At 41.1% G+C, this 17,713-nt stretch overlaps 1 protein-coding gene across 3 annotated transcripts in view; it reads right to left on the minus strand.

Moving 5' to 3' along the window:
- Positions 1-17,713, minus strand: part of CFAP74 (cilia and flagella associated protein 74) — an 84,139-nt gene that overhangs the window by 47,327 nt on the left and 19,099 nt on the right. For all 3 annotated transcript variants that reach the window (XM_081015969.1, XM_081015968.1, XM_081015970.1), the window contains exons 11-17: positions 16,420-16,627; positions 13,690-13,884; positions 11,460-11,633; positions 9,878-9,996; positions 7,200-7,266; positions 6,446-6,535; positions 1,507-1,698 (exon numbers count right to left, since the gene is read on the minus strand). In XM_081015969.1, coding sequence (XP_080872095.1) covers positions 1,507-1,698; positions 6,446-6,535; positions 7,200-7,266; positions 9,878-9,996; positions 11,460-11,633; positions 13,690-13,884; positions 16,420-16,627 — 1,045 coding nt within the window. The remainder of the gene's footprint in view (positions 1-1,506; positions 1,699-6,445; positions 6,536-7,199; positions 7,267-9,877; positions 9,997-11,459; positions 11,634-13,689; positions 13,885-16,419; positions 16,628-17,713) is intronic.

Here is a 17,713-nt window from a genome sequence, read left to right on the forward strand (position 1 = left end):
GGGGGGTGGAACACAGTCATCATGATAAGAGATTGAAAAATAGATAAGAGATAAGTTAAGAGATAATATAGACAAGAGATAGATAACAGATAAGCAAGGAAAATGATAATATAAAAGATAAGAGATAAGAATATATAAGAGATAAGAGAGATGAGAGATAAGAGGTATGTAAGCTATATATGATAAAAGATAAGAGATATAAAAGATAAGAGGCAGGTATGTAAAGAGGCAGGCAGGTGGGGACTGGCTGACGAAGACTGAGCTTGGTAGGGTGGCCTCCACAGAGAATATGAAAGGAAATATCAGTGCTATATAAAACCTTGCCTTCTGTATCATGAGTTCCAGGGCCATTTCCCCTCAAACACTGCACCATATATTGCATAATACCAGGGTATTTTTTGGAGGGGGGGAGAGACAAATACTCTTGAACAACATAATAGCCAGGAAACTCTGGAGGAATATATGGTCAATGAGCAGAAGCAGCCACTGACCTCAGTGTTGCTGCCACACTAGAGTAAAGTAAACTGCCCTAATCTCTGAATGGCACAAATGGGGAACGTAGGAGTCTCAGTTTAGAGAAATTTTTCATTTGTTCCAAAATGAAAGAGGGCTCATAGTGCTCATAATGATTAAGGGGCTTGATGTTTATGGTTGTGGTAACTGCCTGCTCTCTGCTCCATTTAAGTTAGTCATCAAAACGTTCACTGGCTTATCTCAAAAAAGGTTCCTGGGAAAAACACACACCTTGATTCGATAAAACAGTAACAAAAAAGGCATGTGCAGTTTGGGGCAGAGAAATTTGTTCATTTCAGTTTCTCATTTTCGCAATTCAGTTCAGCTGCCCCCATTTTCTGAGTTTGCTAATTTTTTTTAAAGTTTGCACAAAGTTTGTATGCATTTGCTACATACAAGCAATTTTTGCAGACCAATTCCCTCAACATAATGTGGTTTTGTACATCATTTTCCATAATATGGGCATTTTTGTGCTTTTTTGTAAACATTTTTTGGTTGGGCGGATGCACCAAAAATTGAAAGCAGTGCAAATTTTCAAGCGATAATTCACTTTGATGAATGGTTCAGGAAGTTTGGTATGTTTCTATTAAAATGCAAACAAAATATGTTTCTCCTCTATCCCTATATTCAGTCTGTACCCCACCCCATCCCACAAGAAATCTTATCAGAATGCTTTCTTTCTTTCCTTAATAGTCTTGCCTGAAAAGCAATCATTAATTTTGCTTTAAGTTTTCATATTTCTAGTAGCAACTTTAGGCTGGGGAGAAATAACATAATTGGGCTAGACTCTTGGATCCTATTAGGAAGCCAATCCAGAGCAAAAGGAATAGAGAAGAAACTCTGAATTGCAAACTCATCAGGAAAGGATTCCTGATTCCAAGCAGGCTTAAGGGAAATGACAATCAGATCTCTCTGGGAAAGGAGCACCTATCAATGATAGTTTGAGATATGCCGATCTATGTCGCTTAGAGCTCTCAACTGAGGAAGGCTTACAAAGACTGCTTTGTCGATGGAAGGTGGTGCAGTCACAGTATGTTGCCCCATTGCAGTGTGTGTAGTGTCAGCTGCTTTGCGGAGCTGGAATCTTGTTCCCAAGGCGCCACAGTTCGTCAAGGTGATGGTCCGTGAAATTGTCTCTCCCACCACATGAGTGCCAAAGTCAATGAGCTCTTTATCTAGTGCCAGCTGAAAAGAGAGGGAGAGAGGGAGGAAACATAATTACTACTGTCCTAGATAGGCAGTAATGTCAGTTAAATGAACGGCTACCATTTCAAGCACAAGACCTTAAAATCCTTATTGCCGCTTCAAAAGGCAATGTCACAGTGGGATCTTTTCCCCTTGACTGTTGCATGGAAGCTGCAGCAGATTTATAAATCAATGATTTTTATATTATTTTTTTACAAAAAGAAAAATGAAATCAAATTATAAAGAATGTAAATCATTAAAAAAACACCCATCTAAATACTACAGATTGCACTCAGTGTTCGTCCTACTCAGAGCCAGGATTAAGGCAAGTTTAAGTTCAGCGAGTCTACTCTGAGAAGGACTTACTAGGATACAACCCAACATCTCTCATATACAATTGGGTTAATACTAAATCTTGATAAAAGCACAAGTCAAAGTTTAATCTCTAAATTAAATCAATGCTTCTACTAGGTAAATCAAGTTAGAGGAGGCTTTTCTATGTAAATGAACAACTCACTGAATCATTTATCGAATATGAATATTAACACTCTATCACCCACTGAGGTTACAGGACCCCTCTAGTATGATGAACCCATCCTGCACTAATTACTTCTACATTCCACAACTGTACATTCATACAAATGTTTCTATCTATTTGGTGAGCATAGGACAGAATATTACAGCACCTTCCACGGTACAGAGAAGATAATGCTTTTTTATCAACTTTGTATTTGGATATCAGGTCTGCTACTTGTCCCCAATACTTCATCCTCCGAGCTGCTGCCTCAGTGATACGCCTTCTGGGATGGGGCATTAACTATATTCATAATTCAGCTATTTTAGTATTTAGGCATGTTTGTTGTGCTGCTCAGTTTTGACATTTAGTGACAAATAAGAGATCCAGCTAACCGATTTATTAAGCAATTCATTTCCTGCCAATTTGCTGCTAAGTCAGGGGGCACATTTCTAAACTTGGCAATGCGGATTGCCATGGAGAGCCAGCAAGAAGTGATTCTCGCCCAAGCGTTGAATACTTGTCATGGTTTATTTGATGGGAAAGAAATTATTTATGAAACATCGCTGATAAGGGAAACACACACACACACACAACACAAAATCCTAAATGCATAAGGAGAGCCCTGCTGGATTATGACAACCCTTTTCTCACAGTGGCCATTTGCTAACATTGTCCTCCGAGATGGCTGTCTAACTGCAAACTCTTGAATAGTCCTGAGGTCCTTCTGTGGTCAGAAAGTAGCACAGAACACATTTACACTGGAACACACATCAGACTGATCCTATCAACTTGAGGCCTTGGGTGCAGTGATACACTAACAGGCTTGTCTTTGGGACAGAGGCCCACTCAGCAAAACTAGTAGGAAGGCTCAGAATTAAGGCGTGTCTGCGGAAGGAACAAGCAGCAATGCACTACATAGACTCAGCCTAACCTACCTCACAGGGTTGTTACAGAGATTAAAATGGGGTGGAATAGAAACATGTGCACCACTTTGAGCTCCTTGCCCCTTTGCTGGTTTCCCACAATTTGCCTTTGAAGAATTAAAATGCTGCTACCTTGCAATGCCTTGATAGCAAGCACATGTCGTGGAACTAATCATGTCCTTGGTTGTACAAGGAGCTTGTTTAAGCATCTATGTTTAATAAGAGCGACTGTCCTTGATGGAACTGTGCATCCGATGCCTAAAAATAATGCGTTGACGTCTTTTCCCCTCAAATAGCTGCTTGATAAAATTCTCGAAAGGCTCCCAACAATGTATCAGCAATAAATAAATAAACAAACAAACAAAAGGTTCATAAACTTTTATTGTAGGCTGTTGGTTAGATTTCAAGATGCTGTTGTTTTCCACTGCACAGCTAATTTTAGGAACAAATTCTCTGAAGTTGTTGTCTTTGAGTATTATACTCAAGTGCACTTTTAAATGGAACCACCTACATGTGTTTTTGCAGCACTGGCACCTGTAGTCTTAAAAAGAAAAAACACTATAGCAATACATATTATTTAAAATTTAAAACAGAGAACTTCTGTGTGCTTGGGACCACCCTGTTCTCTGCAGTTTTTCTGAGGCTCTCCTCCAAGTGGCACTATGCAAAGCAGGTCCCTTTCAGTAATAGCACCAATTGTGTGGAATGTCAGGTTTTACAACATACTCCTTTCACTGCCAGGTCAAGAGTGGTTTCCCCTGCTCTGAAGGCTTTAAAGTCAATTCTTTTCAGGCCCTTTTCAAGGGAGACGGCTTGAATGTGAGTGGAGGAAAACTCCAGTCGAATGAAGTCAAACACTGGTGAGGACTCATCATCGAGCCAACCTAGTGGCAGTGAAGGCAGAAAAGAAGGCATACTTTGCTGCCTCCATTGCATCCTCACTGTGCTGTTCAGCAGAGCTTTTCCAGGTAGTCCGGGTCCTTTTAAAGTCTGGCCCAAAGGAGGTGACAAAACCAACAGTAGTTTGCTGTGACTTGTTTGCTAAGCATTTTGAGGATATAATCAACTGCATCTGCTTGGACCTTGACTCCACTCTTAAAGCAGATAGTCTAGTCATGTTGGATGAAGTTAAACAATACGGCTTGAGGATGCGGACAAGCTGCTTGGATTGGTCAGAGCAACCACTTGCGCTCTGGACCATTGCCCCTCTTGGTTGATAAAACTAGCAGGGGAGGGACAGCCAGATGGATGAGGGAGGTGATACCTGCCTGCTTGAAGGAGGCAGTGGTAAAAGCACTCCTCAGGAAACCCTCCCTGGATTCAGAAAATCTAAGTACCATATTTTTCTGTGTATAGGACTAGGTTTTTTCCTAAAAAATAATGTCAAAAATTAGGGGGCGTCTTAGACACGGGGCCATCTCCCCCCATTTTCTTAAATCTGAGTCCCCCAAAACAGGGGGCATCTTATATATGGGAGCCTCTTATAGACGGAAAAATACGGTAATTACCAGCCAATTGCCGGTCTCTCCTTCTTGGGCAAGGTTCTTGAGTCTGATTAGTGAGGGGTTAATGCCATAGAGTAAGCTGTCCTGCCAGGCCTCTGGCATACCTAAAGAGGTATGAGCTGGTTGCTCCAAGCTCTAACAATATGGCTCTAACAAGCCTCTCTTGAGTTCCTGTACCAATAATTTAAGAACTTTCACCACTGTAACTAAGCCAGGTTTTAATGCCTGTGCAACTTTTTCTGATTGCTGTATGGAAAAAGCACATGAATCTGACCTTTGAAGAGTTCATAAGTAGAACATTTTTAAAGCGTGTGACCTTTTCCTATGCTAGTGGAAGAGGGGAACTTTGGTAGGAACTGAGAAGAGCATATTTTAAAGGTCTAACAGCCTACATTTCCATGCTTTCCTATGTTTCATATTTTGTGATTTTAAATATCTGCTGGAGTTTTCTCACCAAAGAGTACTTGCCCCAAACCTGGATCTTGGCATCGAGGAAATTCTCCTTTTATACTCCCCCCCTTGCCACCAACACTTGCTTCAACAGAGGCGGCGGTGAACTGAGGCCTTCTGAGCTTCTGTCTCCTGTCCACCTCTCCTATGCTCCACCCTCTTTGTTGGAGAACTAGAGACTCTTAAAGAGCCAAACCTATCAGCTGAAAATGGGCACTTCTCTGTTACTCCATGGTCTCCCACTTGGAACATTCTCCATACCAACAGACTGGTGTGTGTAGGAGTGCCAAGGCTCCTCTCATTGTAGCTATGGAGACAACAGCTGTTCCCGCTTTGGAGTGCTGCTATGCTGACCTGATTAGAGTTGCAAGGCAGCAGCTTACTTAAAGGAAGCTAATAAGGGGGGGGGGGGGTGGAGCCAAGCATTCTGGAACGCAAGCCTCAGACTTCAGGAAATCATACCAGGAGACGGTACTGGGCTTGGCAACTGGTGGGCACCCTCAAGACAGAGCAGCCCAAGTGTTCCACTTCATCCCCTCCTGAAGCTGAGCAACAGTGGTGCTCTACAACCCTGTGGTCACCACCAGCTCAGCCACAGCCAGGGCTTGGGACTGGTCAAATTCTTCTTAAGGCCAGATATATCTCCTCCCTCTTAAGTTAGATGAAATCTTGAATTCTTGCACCAAGGAAACAACTTGCTCCAATAAAGCTTAACAGCAGATTCAACCTTTTTAAGACTATGCCCCCACACTACCTTTCCTGGGCTCTGCCCCCCACTTTGTGGATAACTTTAGGTTCTTAGTGGGCCAGCCCTCTGGTTGGAAGATGGGCACCCCTCCTCTGTCCCAAAGCGTCTTGCTTGTTGTGCTTCCTGCACCTCAGGACGGGGTCCTGTGAGGGGACATTCAGCTCCTTGGAGGAAGGTGCCAATGAATGAACTGGCTCTGCCAGTCTTCACTCTGGCTCCGCCTACTGTTGGCTGTCTTCTGCCCTAACAGTACCAGTAGCTACCAACCTTTGCTGCAACTGGATCATGAATTTAAGGTACTTGGAACACCTGTAAATTGCTATACAAAATGTTAAGTGTTGCTTTTACTACTTCAGCATTTTAAAACTGTGCACAACAGGCAAGTCACAAGTGACTTGGGTTGCAGTTCCACAGAAAAGTCATCAAAACATATGCAGAAATTGTGTTTACTCCAGAATAAATGGTGTGTGGATTTGCTGCATTAAAAAGGAGAGAGAATGCAACCAGTTTCCCTCCCTCTACTTGCTAATATATTTACTTTCATTCCTATTTCCTGAAACAGGGCTGTCTCATCCAAAGATTCAAGGATAGTTATTGGACTCACCACACACTTCTTGGTTGAACACTTGAGTGGGATTGAGAAGGAGCCGATCTGAGATAAAAATGTGACTTCTCCTTCAAGATCCTGGTTTATCTAAAAAGGAAACAAAAATTGCTCTTCAGAATCTAGTTATACCTGTCAGTAAATTAAGCATTGCTTTAGACTATTTAAGGGGTTAATAAAAAGTGTGCAACATTTTGTAGGATAACAGCAAGTATTACAGTGTTTCCATATATAGCCCTAGCTCTGGAATTAAGGCAGATTCACCCAGCACTATTACTGTGATTTTTTTTTTTTTTAAGTCCTATTTGCATAAGCTTTTAACCATAATTAGTATCAACTGTCCACCAGCCCTTCTTATTGGCAACTGTGCTATTGTTTACTTACACACTGTTTAATCGGGCTGTTTTTTTAATTGCTATTACTTCATACTGTTTTATATCTATTATGCAAGTCAACCTGAAATCAACCTGGAATCCTGAAGGGCTACAGTCATTCAGAGTGGCCAACACTGGGGCAGAAAAATACTCTGCCCTGGGGGGGGAACAGCTTTCTACACTCCTAATTTTTCCTCAGTTCAAGAAGGAAGCATTTCAAAATGTCAGCTCTCTATGACTGGTACAGTTATAAAACAGAATGATGGAATTTCACGGTTTGCAAAAAGCAGATCAACCTTGTGTGACTCTTCACTTAATCTTTTTGCTATCATGAAATTTGCAAATGCCATTTAATCAGGATGACTGCATGGCACGCCTACCATAGGTTTAAAGGTCACCCCTACTTCGCAAGACATTCCAGAAGACATTGGGCCCGGAGGATCAAAGCTGCAGTGGGAAATGAAAGACAGAATTAGATGACCATTTGATTGACTTATTTGTGCTGTTCTTGTAACAGCAGCAAGCAAAATATGTGACTAAAATCATTTTAATCAATCAAGGTTTTTTTGAAATGAATCAGCTGTCATTTTCCAAATTAACTGACAAGTCTTTAAAATTCGCATATATTTTGAAAATTACTGAAACTTCAGTACAGAGGCCTTTCCGAGACCTACTTTAATACATTTGCTCTTTGAGAGATTATTATTCACTATTCAAAGGGAACAACAGGTTTAACGGTTTCTTTTACAATCCTTATTAAAATAAAAGAGAAATAGTCTTAAAAATAATTTAGGGACAGGTGAATCTGTCCATTTTAGTTTCTCATTTTTCCAATCTCAAATTCAGTTCCCCATATTTCAACACCTGTTTGCATTTATTTTTAAAATTCTCATTAAAATTATCAGTAAAGTTTTCCTAATAAAAACATTTTTTCAAAACAACTTTTCCTAATAGAATGCATTTTGCCTGCTATTTTCCCTAATATATACATTTTATGCACACTTTACCCTGGTATGTGCCTTTCTACACACATCACTGGGCTGAAGAACTGCTCTGCAATTTTCAAAAGATGTACATGTTTTACTTCACATCTTGGGTGGTGGTTCTCAATAAAATCCTGGCTACATTCAGATATATTTCTTATCAGTCTCAATCTCATATGGATACCTATCTGGCCATCTGGAAGTCTTATATTAATCTATATGCTTAATTTAAGATTCATGAACAGATGAGTTGATCACTGTTATTCACAATGTGAACTGATGGTGGTCTATTATTAGCAGTATTCTTGATAGTATTTTTATGTATCATTATTATTATGTTTTTTCCTCTTCTCCTTCTTTAATTTTATTTCAACTTTTTCTTTTTTTCTTGTTAAATTTTAATAAACAAATAAGCAAACCACAAGCGGTAGGCCAAGTACAAACCATGGCTACAAATTATGATTTCTTTGGAACAAAACAAACCATAATCCCTGATTCAACATAACGCTAAACCAGGGTTCTTTTTAAAGTTTTTCCTGGGGGTTTTTGAGGCAGGGACACAAAGTGGGCAAAACTAGCTTTATACACCATTAACTATGGGTCACATGCAGTGGTGGTATGCAACATACATTGGACTCTTGATTCTATACATTTCAAGTATTTATCATTATTATTGCCCTGAATTTGATATTTGATCATTGACACACCAGTGTAACAGTGCTGTGCACCTTTAGCATAAGAAGAGAGAGCTCTGTCACATGACACACAACTACTGTAGCTATTTTTAAGCATGCGAAGGTAGAGTTTCATGCTTCCAGGGTGGGGGGGAATAATCCAGCCTGGCAAGCCAATCCCTGATTGGGACTCTTAAAAGGATGACATGAAAGTAAGATGTCAAGTTGCCATTTGATTTACAGCATAATTTCTGAACACTTGGCTAAAACCGGTCACTGTAATAAGCTGCTAATTTACAGCTTTCAACTTGAGATGAGAGTATTAGAGAGCCCGAGTTCAATCCACACAGATCTTTTCTTTCCAAGAGCCACCCCTAGCAGCAAATCTGCTGCAGCATGTAATCTTTGTCGAGAAGAGGATGTAGAGTCGAAAATGCTACCCACGTGCTTGCTTAATATGTGCCGACACAGGAATAAAGTTGTGCTTTCACCATATGAATTTGCAAATCAACATTATGTTCTTAAGTATCAGGTACCAAACGAAATAAATCAAGCTTCATGAATGGTACCCCGTAAAACAGGGATTGGCAACATGCACGCCATGTAGTTGGACTGAAATGCCCATCATTCCTGTTCATTGCTCATACTGGCTGAAATTCATGGTAGTTATAATCCGACCACTACTGGAGGGTTGCGGGTCCCGCATCCCTGATTAAAATACAATCCTAAACATGTTTGTTCAGAAGTAAATTCTGGGCTTCTTCCATAGAACAATGCAGGGGGGCCCTGTGTCTCTCCAGGTGTGGCTGGACTCCAACTGCCACCATCCCTGGCCACTGGCCATGCCTGCTGGGAGTTGCAGTTCAGCAACATCTGGGGACCAAAGGTTCCTCACATACAATGACCAGGGACTTGTGGCTCTACAGGTGTTGCTGGACTCTAGCTCCCAGCATATCTGGCCACTGGACATGCTACTAAGGCTGATGGGAGTTGGGTCCCATAACATCTTGGGGAGGAAGGGCCAAAACTTCTTCCATCTCTGTCACAGGAGATGACAAGGGGAAGCTAGGACCCAGGGAACCCACAGACTGTGAGAACCGTTGACCAACCATATGGTGTTGGCCTACCACTCCTGAATCCCATTAGCCTTGACTATTGGCCATGCTGATGAGAGATGTAGTTGGAAGACCAAAGGTTCCCCACTTCTGCAGTAGTGGAAAATCCTGTTTCTTTACTACCATGGTCATTTGCTGCATTGCTGGCCTTCAGAAAAGTTAGCAGTGGCTGAAGCATCCAACTAGGAAGCTGTAAGGTCTAACAAGTGCCGCTGCTCATTTTCTTTTCCACCTCCCCTGCACCCCCAGTCCCAGAAGAAGCAAAAATCCAACCAAATGTACTTACTGAACTGTAAAAAAATCCTTGAGGTGTTCACTGACTCCCACCAGCTTGCAGTAGTTAATGCTATAGAAAGCATTGATCAAAATCATCTTCTTTTTATAAGTTTTACCAATGTCAAAGTCCTGGAAAGAATTAAAACATGTGGTATTCTAACACACTAAGAGATTTTGTGGTGGATAGAAACGTCATTGACTGTGATTGGCTGAGCTGCCCTCATATCACACAAGAGTCAGGGCAATCAAAAGGCCATTGGCTGAATTCTATTGAACTTACTTCTGAGTAGGCATGTATAGGATTGTATTGTTGATTATAAATTGTTCTTTAGATTCCAACAAGGATTAATTTGGCAGTGTACTTTTATTTTTAAAAACAATTGTAATACAAAAGCTAACAAAGGGAGGTAGCATGCACCATCTTAGAAGAAGCATTCCCCTTCTTTCACACACAAGGGAACACCCCTTCTAAGACTGCCTACAATGGTGGCTAACTTGTGGCCCTCCAGGTGCTGTTGGACTCTAACTGCCATGAGCTCTAGCCAGCATAGGCAATGGTCAAGGATGATAGAAGAGGTGGTTCAACAATACCTAGAAGGCCACAGGTTCACTATCTTTGTGTTATAGTGCAAACCTGTGAATATTTATTTAAATAAAGTCCCATAGTAATCAATAGTGCTTACTCCCAGGTATGGAATTGTAGCCGTAATTCATAGTTCCATCAAACAGGGACATTCTGCAATTGATTAATCTATGAAATACATCAATTACAAGCAACCTAATTGGCTAAAAAAGAACAGTTAGGCTCAAGATCTATTTAAAATTTATTTTTAAATATATGAACAGCCATAGGTCAGGGTGGAGGAACCTATGACTTTCCAGGTGTTGTTGGATTGCAATTCCCACCAGCATGGCCAATACGCGGGGATCATGGGATATGTAGTCCAGCAACATCTGGAGAGGCATATGCTCCCTATCTTTGGAATGAACCTAAAAAAGAATGCACAATATGTTGTAAGTGTCTTAAATATCTTTGAGTCAATCTGTTGCATACCTTTTGAAATATCAGAGCCTTATGTTTCCCCTTTCTTTAAGTACGATGCTGTGTGTGTGTGTGTGTGTGTGTGTGTGTGTGTGTGTATATATATATATATATAGACATTGCTCCACACAAATAAAGAAATATGCAGGCAGCATGGAAAGCTATTCCTATGTGATATTGATTAATCAGCTAAGATTTCTTAGATGAATAGATGAAGAATTGGAGAGTAAGTACAGTCTAGTTGTTGCAGTGCTGGACTAAATCACCCACTCAACCATGATGCTTCTTGTTTGACCATGGGTCAGTGTCTCACTGTCTCTCCCCCTGCTTTCAGTCTCACCTACCTCAAAGGGTTGTTGCAGGGATAAAATGGACCGTGTACACTGCTCTGAGATCAATGGAGGAAGGGTGGGATGGAAACATAATCATCATCATTTTCTATTCTTTCCAGAGCTGAAAACTCAAAGTTGTTTATTTTTTAAAAAAACACAAAAAACCCCCACCCCAGGCCCTGATCTATCCCCCACCCCCACGGAAACCCCATACTAACCTTAAAGTGAATGAGGCTTGGCTTGCTATAGAAAGGACACCCCCTAAATTCAAGTCCACAGACTTTATGTTTGCGAATAATTCCACTATGCAGCTTCTCCAAGTTTTGAGAAAATATCTCCTTTTCCAGTTTAGATGCACCAACAGGTTTGGAGTCTAAACCGACATCTGGCATCTGAACAGTGTGAAACCATAGTGGAGAGGAGATATATGATTAGGTTATTTTAAAAATGGGAATATTCCCCCCCCCTTTTTTTCTTTTTTGCTAAGTCTATTCATTATTTGCAGGGCTTTAGTTAACAGTTGCAGAGAGGCCCACAGCACTGGGAAGAGAAGGTTAAACTCATTCCCTAAAGTTGCTAATTGTCCCATTGGGTGAAACATATAGGAGCCCAGCCTCTCGCCCACTCCAGCTCCAAATACCATGATTGTAAACTGAGAAAATGATGTGGAAAGCATTAGGAATTCAAATTGTGAGAAGAATTTCTGTCATTTTTTATTTTTTTTAATTAAATGTGACAAATCTTCCTGGCTGATCTTCTGGATCACATAATGGCCTTGTTTGCACACCAGAGTACAGCATAGAAACAAAACTACAATCCCTGGTTCAGACATACCACTAGGGGCAGAATTCAACAGTGTACCCTTCTGATTGAACCATCAATGAAACCATGAAGAGGAACAATTCCCCTCCTCCCCTGTAGCCTTTTTGGGGTTACTACAACCTCTCCATCATGGAGGGGGGCACAGGGGGGATCCCTGTTGCACAAGCAAAAGCCGTTGCATGAGCTTCTGCTGATAGTACTCATTAGCTAAATACCGTCCTAAGTCAGGGACTGTGATATGTTCCATCCATACACTACTGAGGAGACACATTTTCAAAAGGCCCTATCATTGTAAACCACTATAAACTATGGTTTGCCACAATGTGCAAACTGGGCCAGAGTTTGGCCCACAGTTGTCTCCCAAAAGCCACTGGAGAACAGAACACAAAGGATCTTGGCAACAGAGTGAAACAGAGGTTTCCACTTTGTGAATGTACATTATTCATTTGTCTTCCAAGCCTTTAACACTGCTGCAGTGCTCTAAAGAGTCGCTCTGTTGTTTCAAGCGCAGGGTGAAAAGGGATTTCTTTTTTCCACATGAAATCATCTCCATCACCAACTCAACAGAATGTCATGTTCAGTCGCAACAGTCAAACAAGCCAGCAAACATGAAGTGATATGTGTCTTCACAAATCTCTGAGGCAAGACTAAGCCAGATATCTCGCCCCCCCCCCCCCAGTTAGGAGAAGAAACGCTTTTGAAAATAGTCCCAGACTTCAGCTCCTTTAAAATCCTAACAAGAGTTTTGGCAAACCAAACGCTTCTCCAAGAACTGAGGCGAGGGGGAGCCAGTTTGAAAATGGCATGAGAGAAGCATCAATCCCATAATATTTGGAAGCTGAAAATCATTGATATACTGGTCCTTTGGGATTGCCAGCTTCACAGAGATGTAAGGAGACACAATTTCTGTCCTGCTCCATTCAATTAAACTATGGTTTAATGTAACCTGCAAATGGGTCATATCCACACCATACACTTTAAAAGGCTATCTAATCTCTACTTCCTGAAGCAATAAGCAAACTGAAACACAATCATTCTTTGAGATTCACAGTTCTCTGAATTTTGCAATGCAGTTCTCCAGCAAAGTAATAAGCAGAAAAATGCTTATACTAGGATAAATTGTGCATACAAAATAACATACAAAAATGCATTATATTAGGGAAAATTGTTTTGCAAAAATCAGTACATTAGGCAAAATTGAGGTGTGGGTTATAGCCAATGCCAGTCCTACTTAGAGTAGACCTGTTAAAGTTAATAGACACAGCTGATTAAAGTTTGCTAATTTCAATGAGTTTACTCTGAGTAGAACTTAGTTAGGAAAATGCACACAAAAATGCTGATAAATTCTTACAAAAACTTTAAAAAATGCAAACTGATATGGAAATGTGGAGAACTGAAAGTAAAAATGCGAAACTGAGAGAAACCAAAATTGACAAATTCTCCCATCTCTAGCAGTGGGTGGGGTCTCTCACAACAACAGGATAAGACTCTTCAAGGACTGATAGGGCACCCACACCCACCCACATCAAAGGAGTAACCTATCTTAGCAGAACCTCTTCTGCTGAAGGAGATCTAGTGTGGTCCTACCAAATAAATAAACAAAAAAGTAAGTAAAGCATGATGAACCTGGGGCACGCTGCACTCTTGGTTCCAAATTCCCGTAAACTCTGGCTTTGCTAGTGTCTCATCCCGGGTGTTCCCATCTTCTTCTTCCTCCTCCTCCTCTCGGTATTTGGTTTCTGCAATCATCTCTTGAGATGTTCCCATAAGTAAGTTTCTGTCATCAAGTGAGGCGCAAGGTGAAGGAGAACGCCAATGTTTCTATTGCAATACAAAAACACGAGTGACTGCCTGGCTACCCTGGTGAAACAGACTAAACCACCTTGAAACTTTTACTGATTAAAATTACATAAGAGGAAAATGCTGGAGATACATTTTATTTTATACGTTGACAAATGATCTAGAAGTCTTGACAATATTACAAAACAACATATCATGCATTTCAAAGCAAGAGCAGCCCAAACTAGTCCAGGAGTCTGGCTTTCCACAGTGACCAATTAGAAGCTTCCAGGAAACTCAGACTATGGGCACTAAGGCAATAGCACCCCTGCATCAAATTGCATTTGGTGAAATAGTATCACCAAACCAGGAAGTTCTTTTGTTTTTTTAAAATAATTTTTATTAAGTTTTCAGTAAAAGATTAAACAAAAAAACATAAAAAAGAAATACACAAATACACAGTACATAATCCAAAGAAGAAGAAAAAAAACCCCACAAAAAACAAAAAACAAAAAAAGAAACAGAACAATTAAAAACAATCACCTTTTCATTTCCGTGTTTAAATTTACTTATTTTCTGGACCTCCTCATACCTCCCTCTTTTGTATTCCAGTCCAAATTGTTTGTCCAGCAATTTCTTTTCCACTTTTTTAATCCCAATCTTTAATCTTTAATATAATATAGCATTAAAATTTTACCTCTTAAAATACCAAATTTCCATTTCCTTAAACTTCTTTAATCCTAATCTTTAATCTTAATCTATCTATAACTTTAAATCCTGTACAGCTGGAAACCACTTATTTTCAATCCAACATCACTCTAGCATTCTCAAACCAGGAAGTTCTGCTTAGCTATTAATTCCAATAGCCAGCCATTTATACACCTTTTATTAACTTGTCTAATTTGACTATGGTTGCCATGCGTTCAGAATTTCTTGGACATAGCCAGAATAATGCAGTCAGAAGCAGTGTCCAGAGGAAATCGCTGAACTGTCCAGGAAAATCCAGACGTATTGCAACCAATGCCGGTAGTCTTGATTAATTGATTAATTGATTTTGGCGTGTTTTATTAAAAATAGCTCAAAAACTTCATTTTTTAAAATAGATTTTGCAAATAAAGCTCAACCAACAACTTTGGGCTGGGAGAGATTCTGCTTGAAATCCTGGAGTGCTGCTTCCAGTCAGTGTAGACAATACTGAGCTAGGCGGACCAATGAGTCTGACTTGATAAAGAAGCATCTGATTTTCCTAATCACACTGTTAACATCACATGTAGTTAGATGCCAAGACCCAAGATAGATTATGCATTCCCTAGGGTTTGTTTTTCTTCTAGAAATAGTGAGTGGTGGGAGGGATCTTGGATCAGGATTGTGGTGTATAAGAAGGAGGGTGATCCTTCCCCCTCCTCCTATCATTTATCTCCAAAGGTGTCATTGCAACAAATGGAAATTTAAGGGGCAAACAGTAGTTCTGAAGAGTTGATTTTTAGGGTGGAAACAGTGGAGGTCACAGTCCCAATCTATAAGGTCTGTTCTTCCCTACCAAGACATAGCTGCTGTTTCCAGAATTAAAACAGATCCTGCATTCTTTACAATCTGGATCTAAACTAGTGGCCATCAGCAACACACCTTACGTCAGTGAATTCCTAAATGGATTCTTATTTATTAATTATTAACTTTCTATCAAGCCCTTCCTCCCAAAGGAGCCCAAGTGGCAATATCACTGAACCAGGAGCCCTACAGGTCTGGTACTATTTACCTACCCCTATCCAAACCAAAGGGACGCGGGTGGCGCTGTGGGTTAAACCATAGAGCCTAGGACTTGCCGATCAGAAGGACGGTATTTCGAATCCCCGCCACGGGGTGAGCTCCCGTTCCTCGGTCCCTGCTCCTGCCAACCTAGCAGTTCGAAAGCACATCAAAGTGCAAGTAGATAAATAGGTACCGCTCTGGCGGGAAGGTAAACGGTGTTTCCGTGCACTGCTCTGGTTCGCCAGAAGCGGCTTAGTAATGCTGGCCACATGACCCAGAAGCTGTACGCCAGCTCCCTAGGCCAATAAAGCGAGATGAGCGACGCAACCCCAGAGTCGTCTGCGACTGGATCTAACAGTCAGGGCTCCCTTTACCTTTATCCCGACAAAGGAAGGAACTCCAGGCATTTCAAGCTAGGACAGCCATACCACTGATTTATCAGCCCTTAAAGACAGAAGTGGGAAACCTTAGGCCTGGTGTGGGGAGTGAATGCCGCCCTCCAGGTTTGTCTGTCTGACCCTCAGAACTCTCCACAGACCACAGCCCTCATTGGCCCTTGCTGAGCACCTCAAATGTTTGCCTGGCTGGAGAACCCAGACAATGCCTACCGCTTGTCTGAAAGGAGGATAAAGAAGTGATTTTTTCCTGTAGAAACTGGATTAATGTATAAAGGTAAAAAATTGCATTTGTTGCTCTACCCCCTTTTACCTCTAGCCCTGCCCACCACTGGCATCAGGCCCTCGGAAAGTTGACCTGAAGTGAATGTGGCCCTTGCGCTGAAAAAACTTCCCCGCCTTAGTTTCAAAGGCTAGCTACACTTCTGTTTACCTGTGGAACAGTGGGCACTGCATCATCACATGCTTTCTTGATGTACTGCCATGTTTTCATGCGCCATTTTACAGCGTCAGAAAGCTTATCCTGGCTCTTCAGGGTCTGTGGGCACGACTGCTTCTTCACTTTCTCCATCTGAGCATCTTCTTTCAAAATCTGACTGACAATCTCAATTTTCCTTGCTTTCTGCTGTTCCACAAATTCCCTGTATTGAAAGCAAAGATGCGCAAACTAAGAGACCTAAGGAACCGTCAGATGGCTTCATCTTCACCTAAACAGCTGGAATGTTATTATAATTTGGGGGGGAAAAGAATATAGAATAGAAAAAAAGAATGGGCATACAGTGCTGCAAGCATTCTCTTTGCATAGGCAAGGTATTCCCTTTCAAGGCTTTTGTATAGTTTGTGCCAGCTAAGTAAACCTGTGTTATCTAGTACCTGTTAGCTACTAGAATTTGTGTCAATGCCCCACCTTCTCAAAAACTATTCTGCAGTTTGCATCTAGCCAGTGAAAGAGACAGAAGCTCCAGATGGTTAGCAAGAAGGTGTCAGGGAAGTCTTCAAGGATTTGCTACTGGGGTGGCTTGTGGGTGGAAGAAGCAGTAGCTTTACATCTGGCTACCTACCTGCTCCCACTTTAGAGTCTCTATGCTGCTGTAGGAGCATTGATTATATGCCTCTACTTAGTTATGATGTTAAAAAAATACACAGAAAAAAGTTGTGTGTATATCACTTATGCAAAGTTTCCCCATAAAAATAAGCATTTCTAATTTAGAAGATATATTAGACATTATCCAGGAGAAGGTTAAAAATATAACGGATGGCCATCTGTCATGGATGCTTTAGCTGAGATTCCTGCATTGCGGGGGTTGGTCTAGATGAACCTCAGGGTCCCTTTCAAATCAACAATTTTCTGTTTCTATGATAAGAATAGCCTGCTGGATCAGACCAAAGGCCCATCTGATCCAACATCCTGTTCCCACAGCGGCCAACCAGATGATGTTGGGTAACCTGCAAGCAGGATTCAAGAACAAGACCACTCTCCTCTCCTGTGGTTTACAGCCAACCACTTTTCAGAATAATCACTGCCTCCAGCTGTATCACGGCTAGTAGGTATTGATAGCCCTATCCTATGAATGTGTCTAATCCTCTTTTCAAGCCATCCAACTTGTCCTGCGCAGGGGGATGAAATTATCAGGAGCCATGTAAGAACATTAAATGAGTTCTTTGCTTCAATGGGACTCATGCAAAATGACTTTTTAGAGCTTGAGGGAGCACTGTAGAGCAGGGGT

Source organism: Podarcis pityusensis (assembly GCF_964106645.2).
Source record: "Podarcis pityusensis genome assembly, chromosome: 8".
Lineage (NCBI taxonomy): Eukaryota > Metazoa > Chordata > Lepidosauria > Squamata > Lacertidae > Podarcis > Podarcis pityusensis.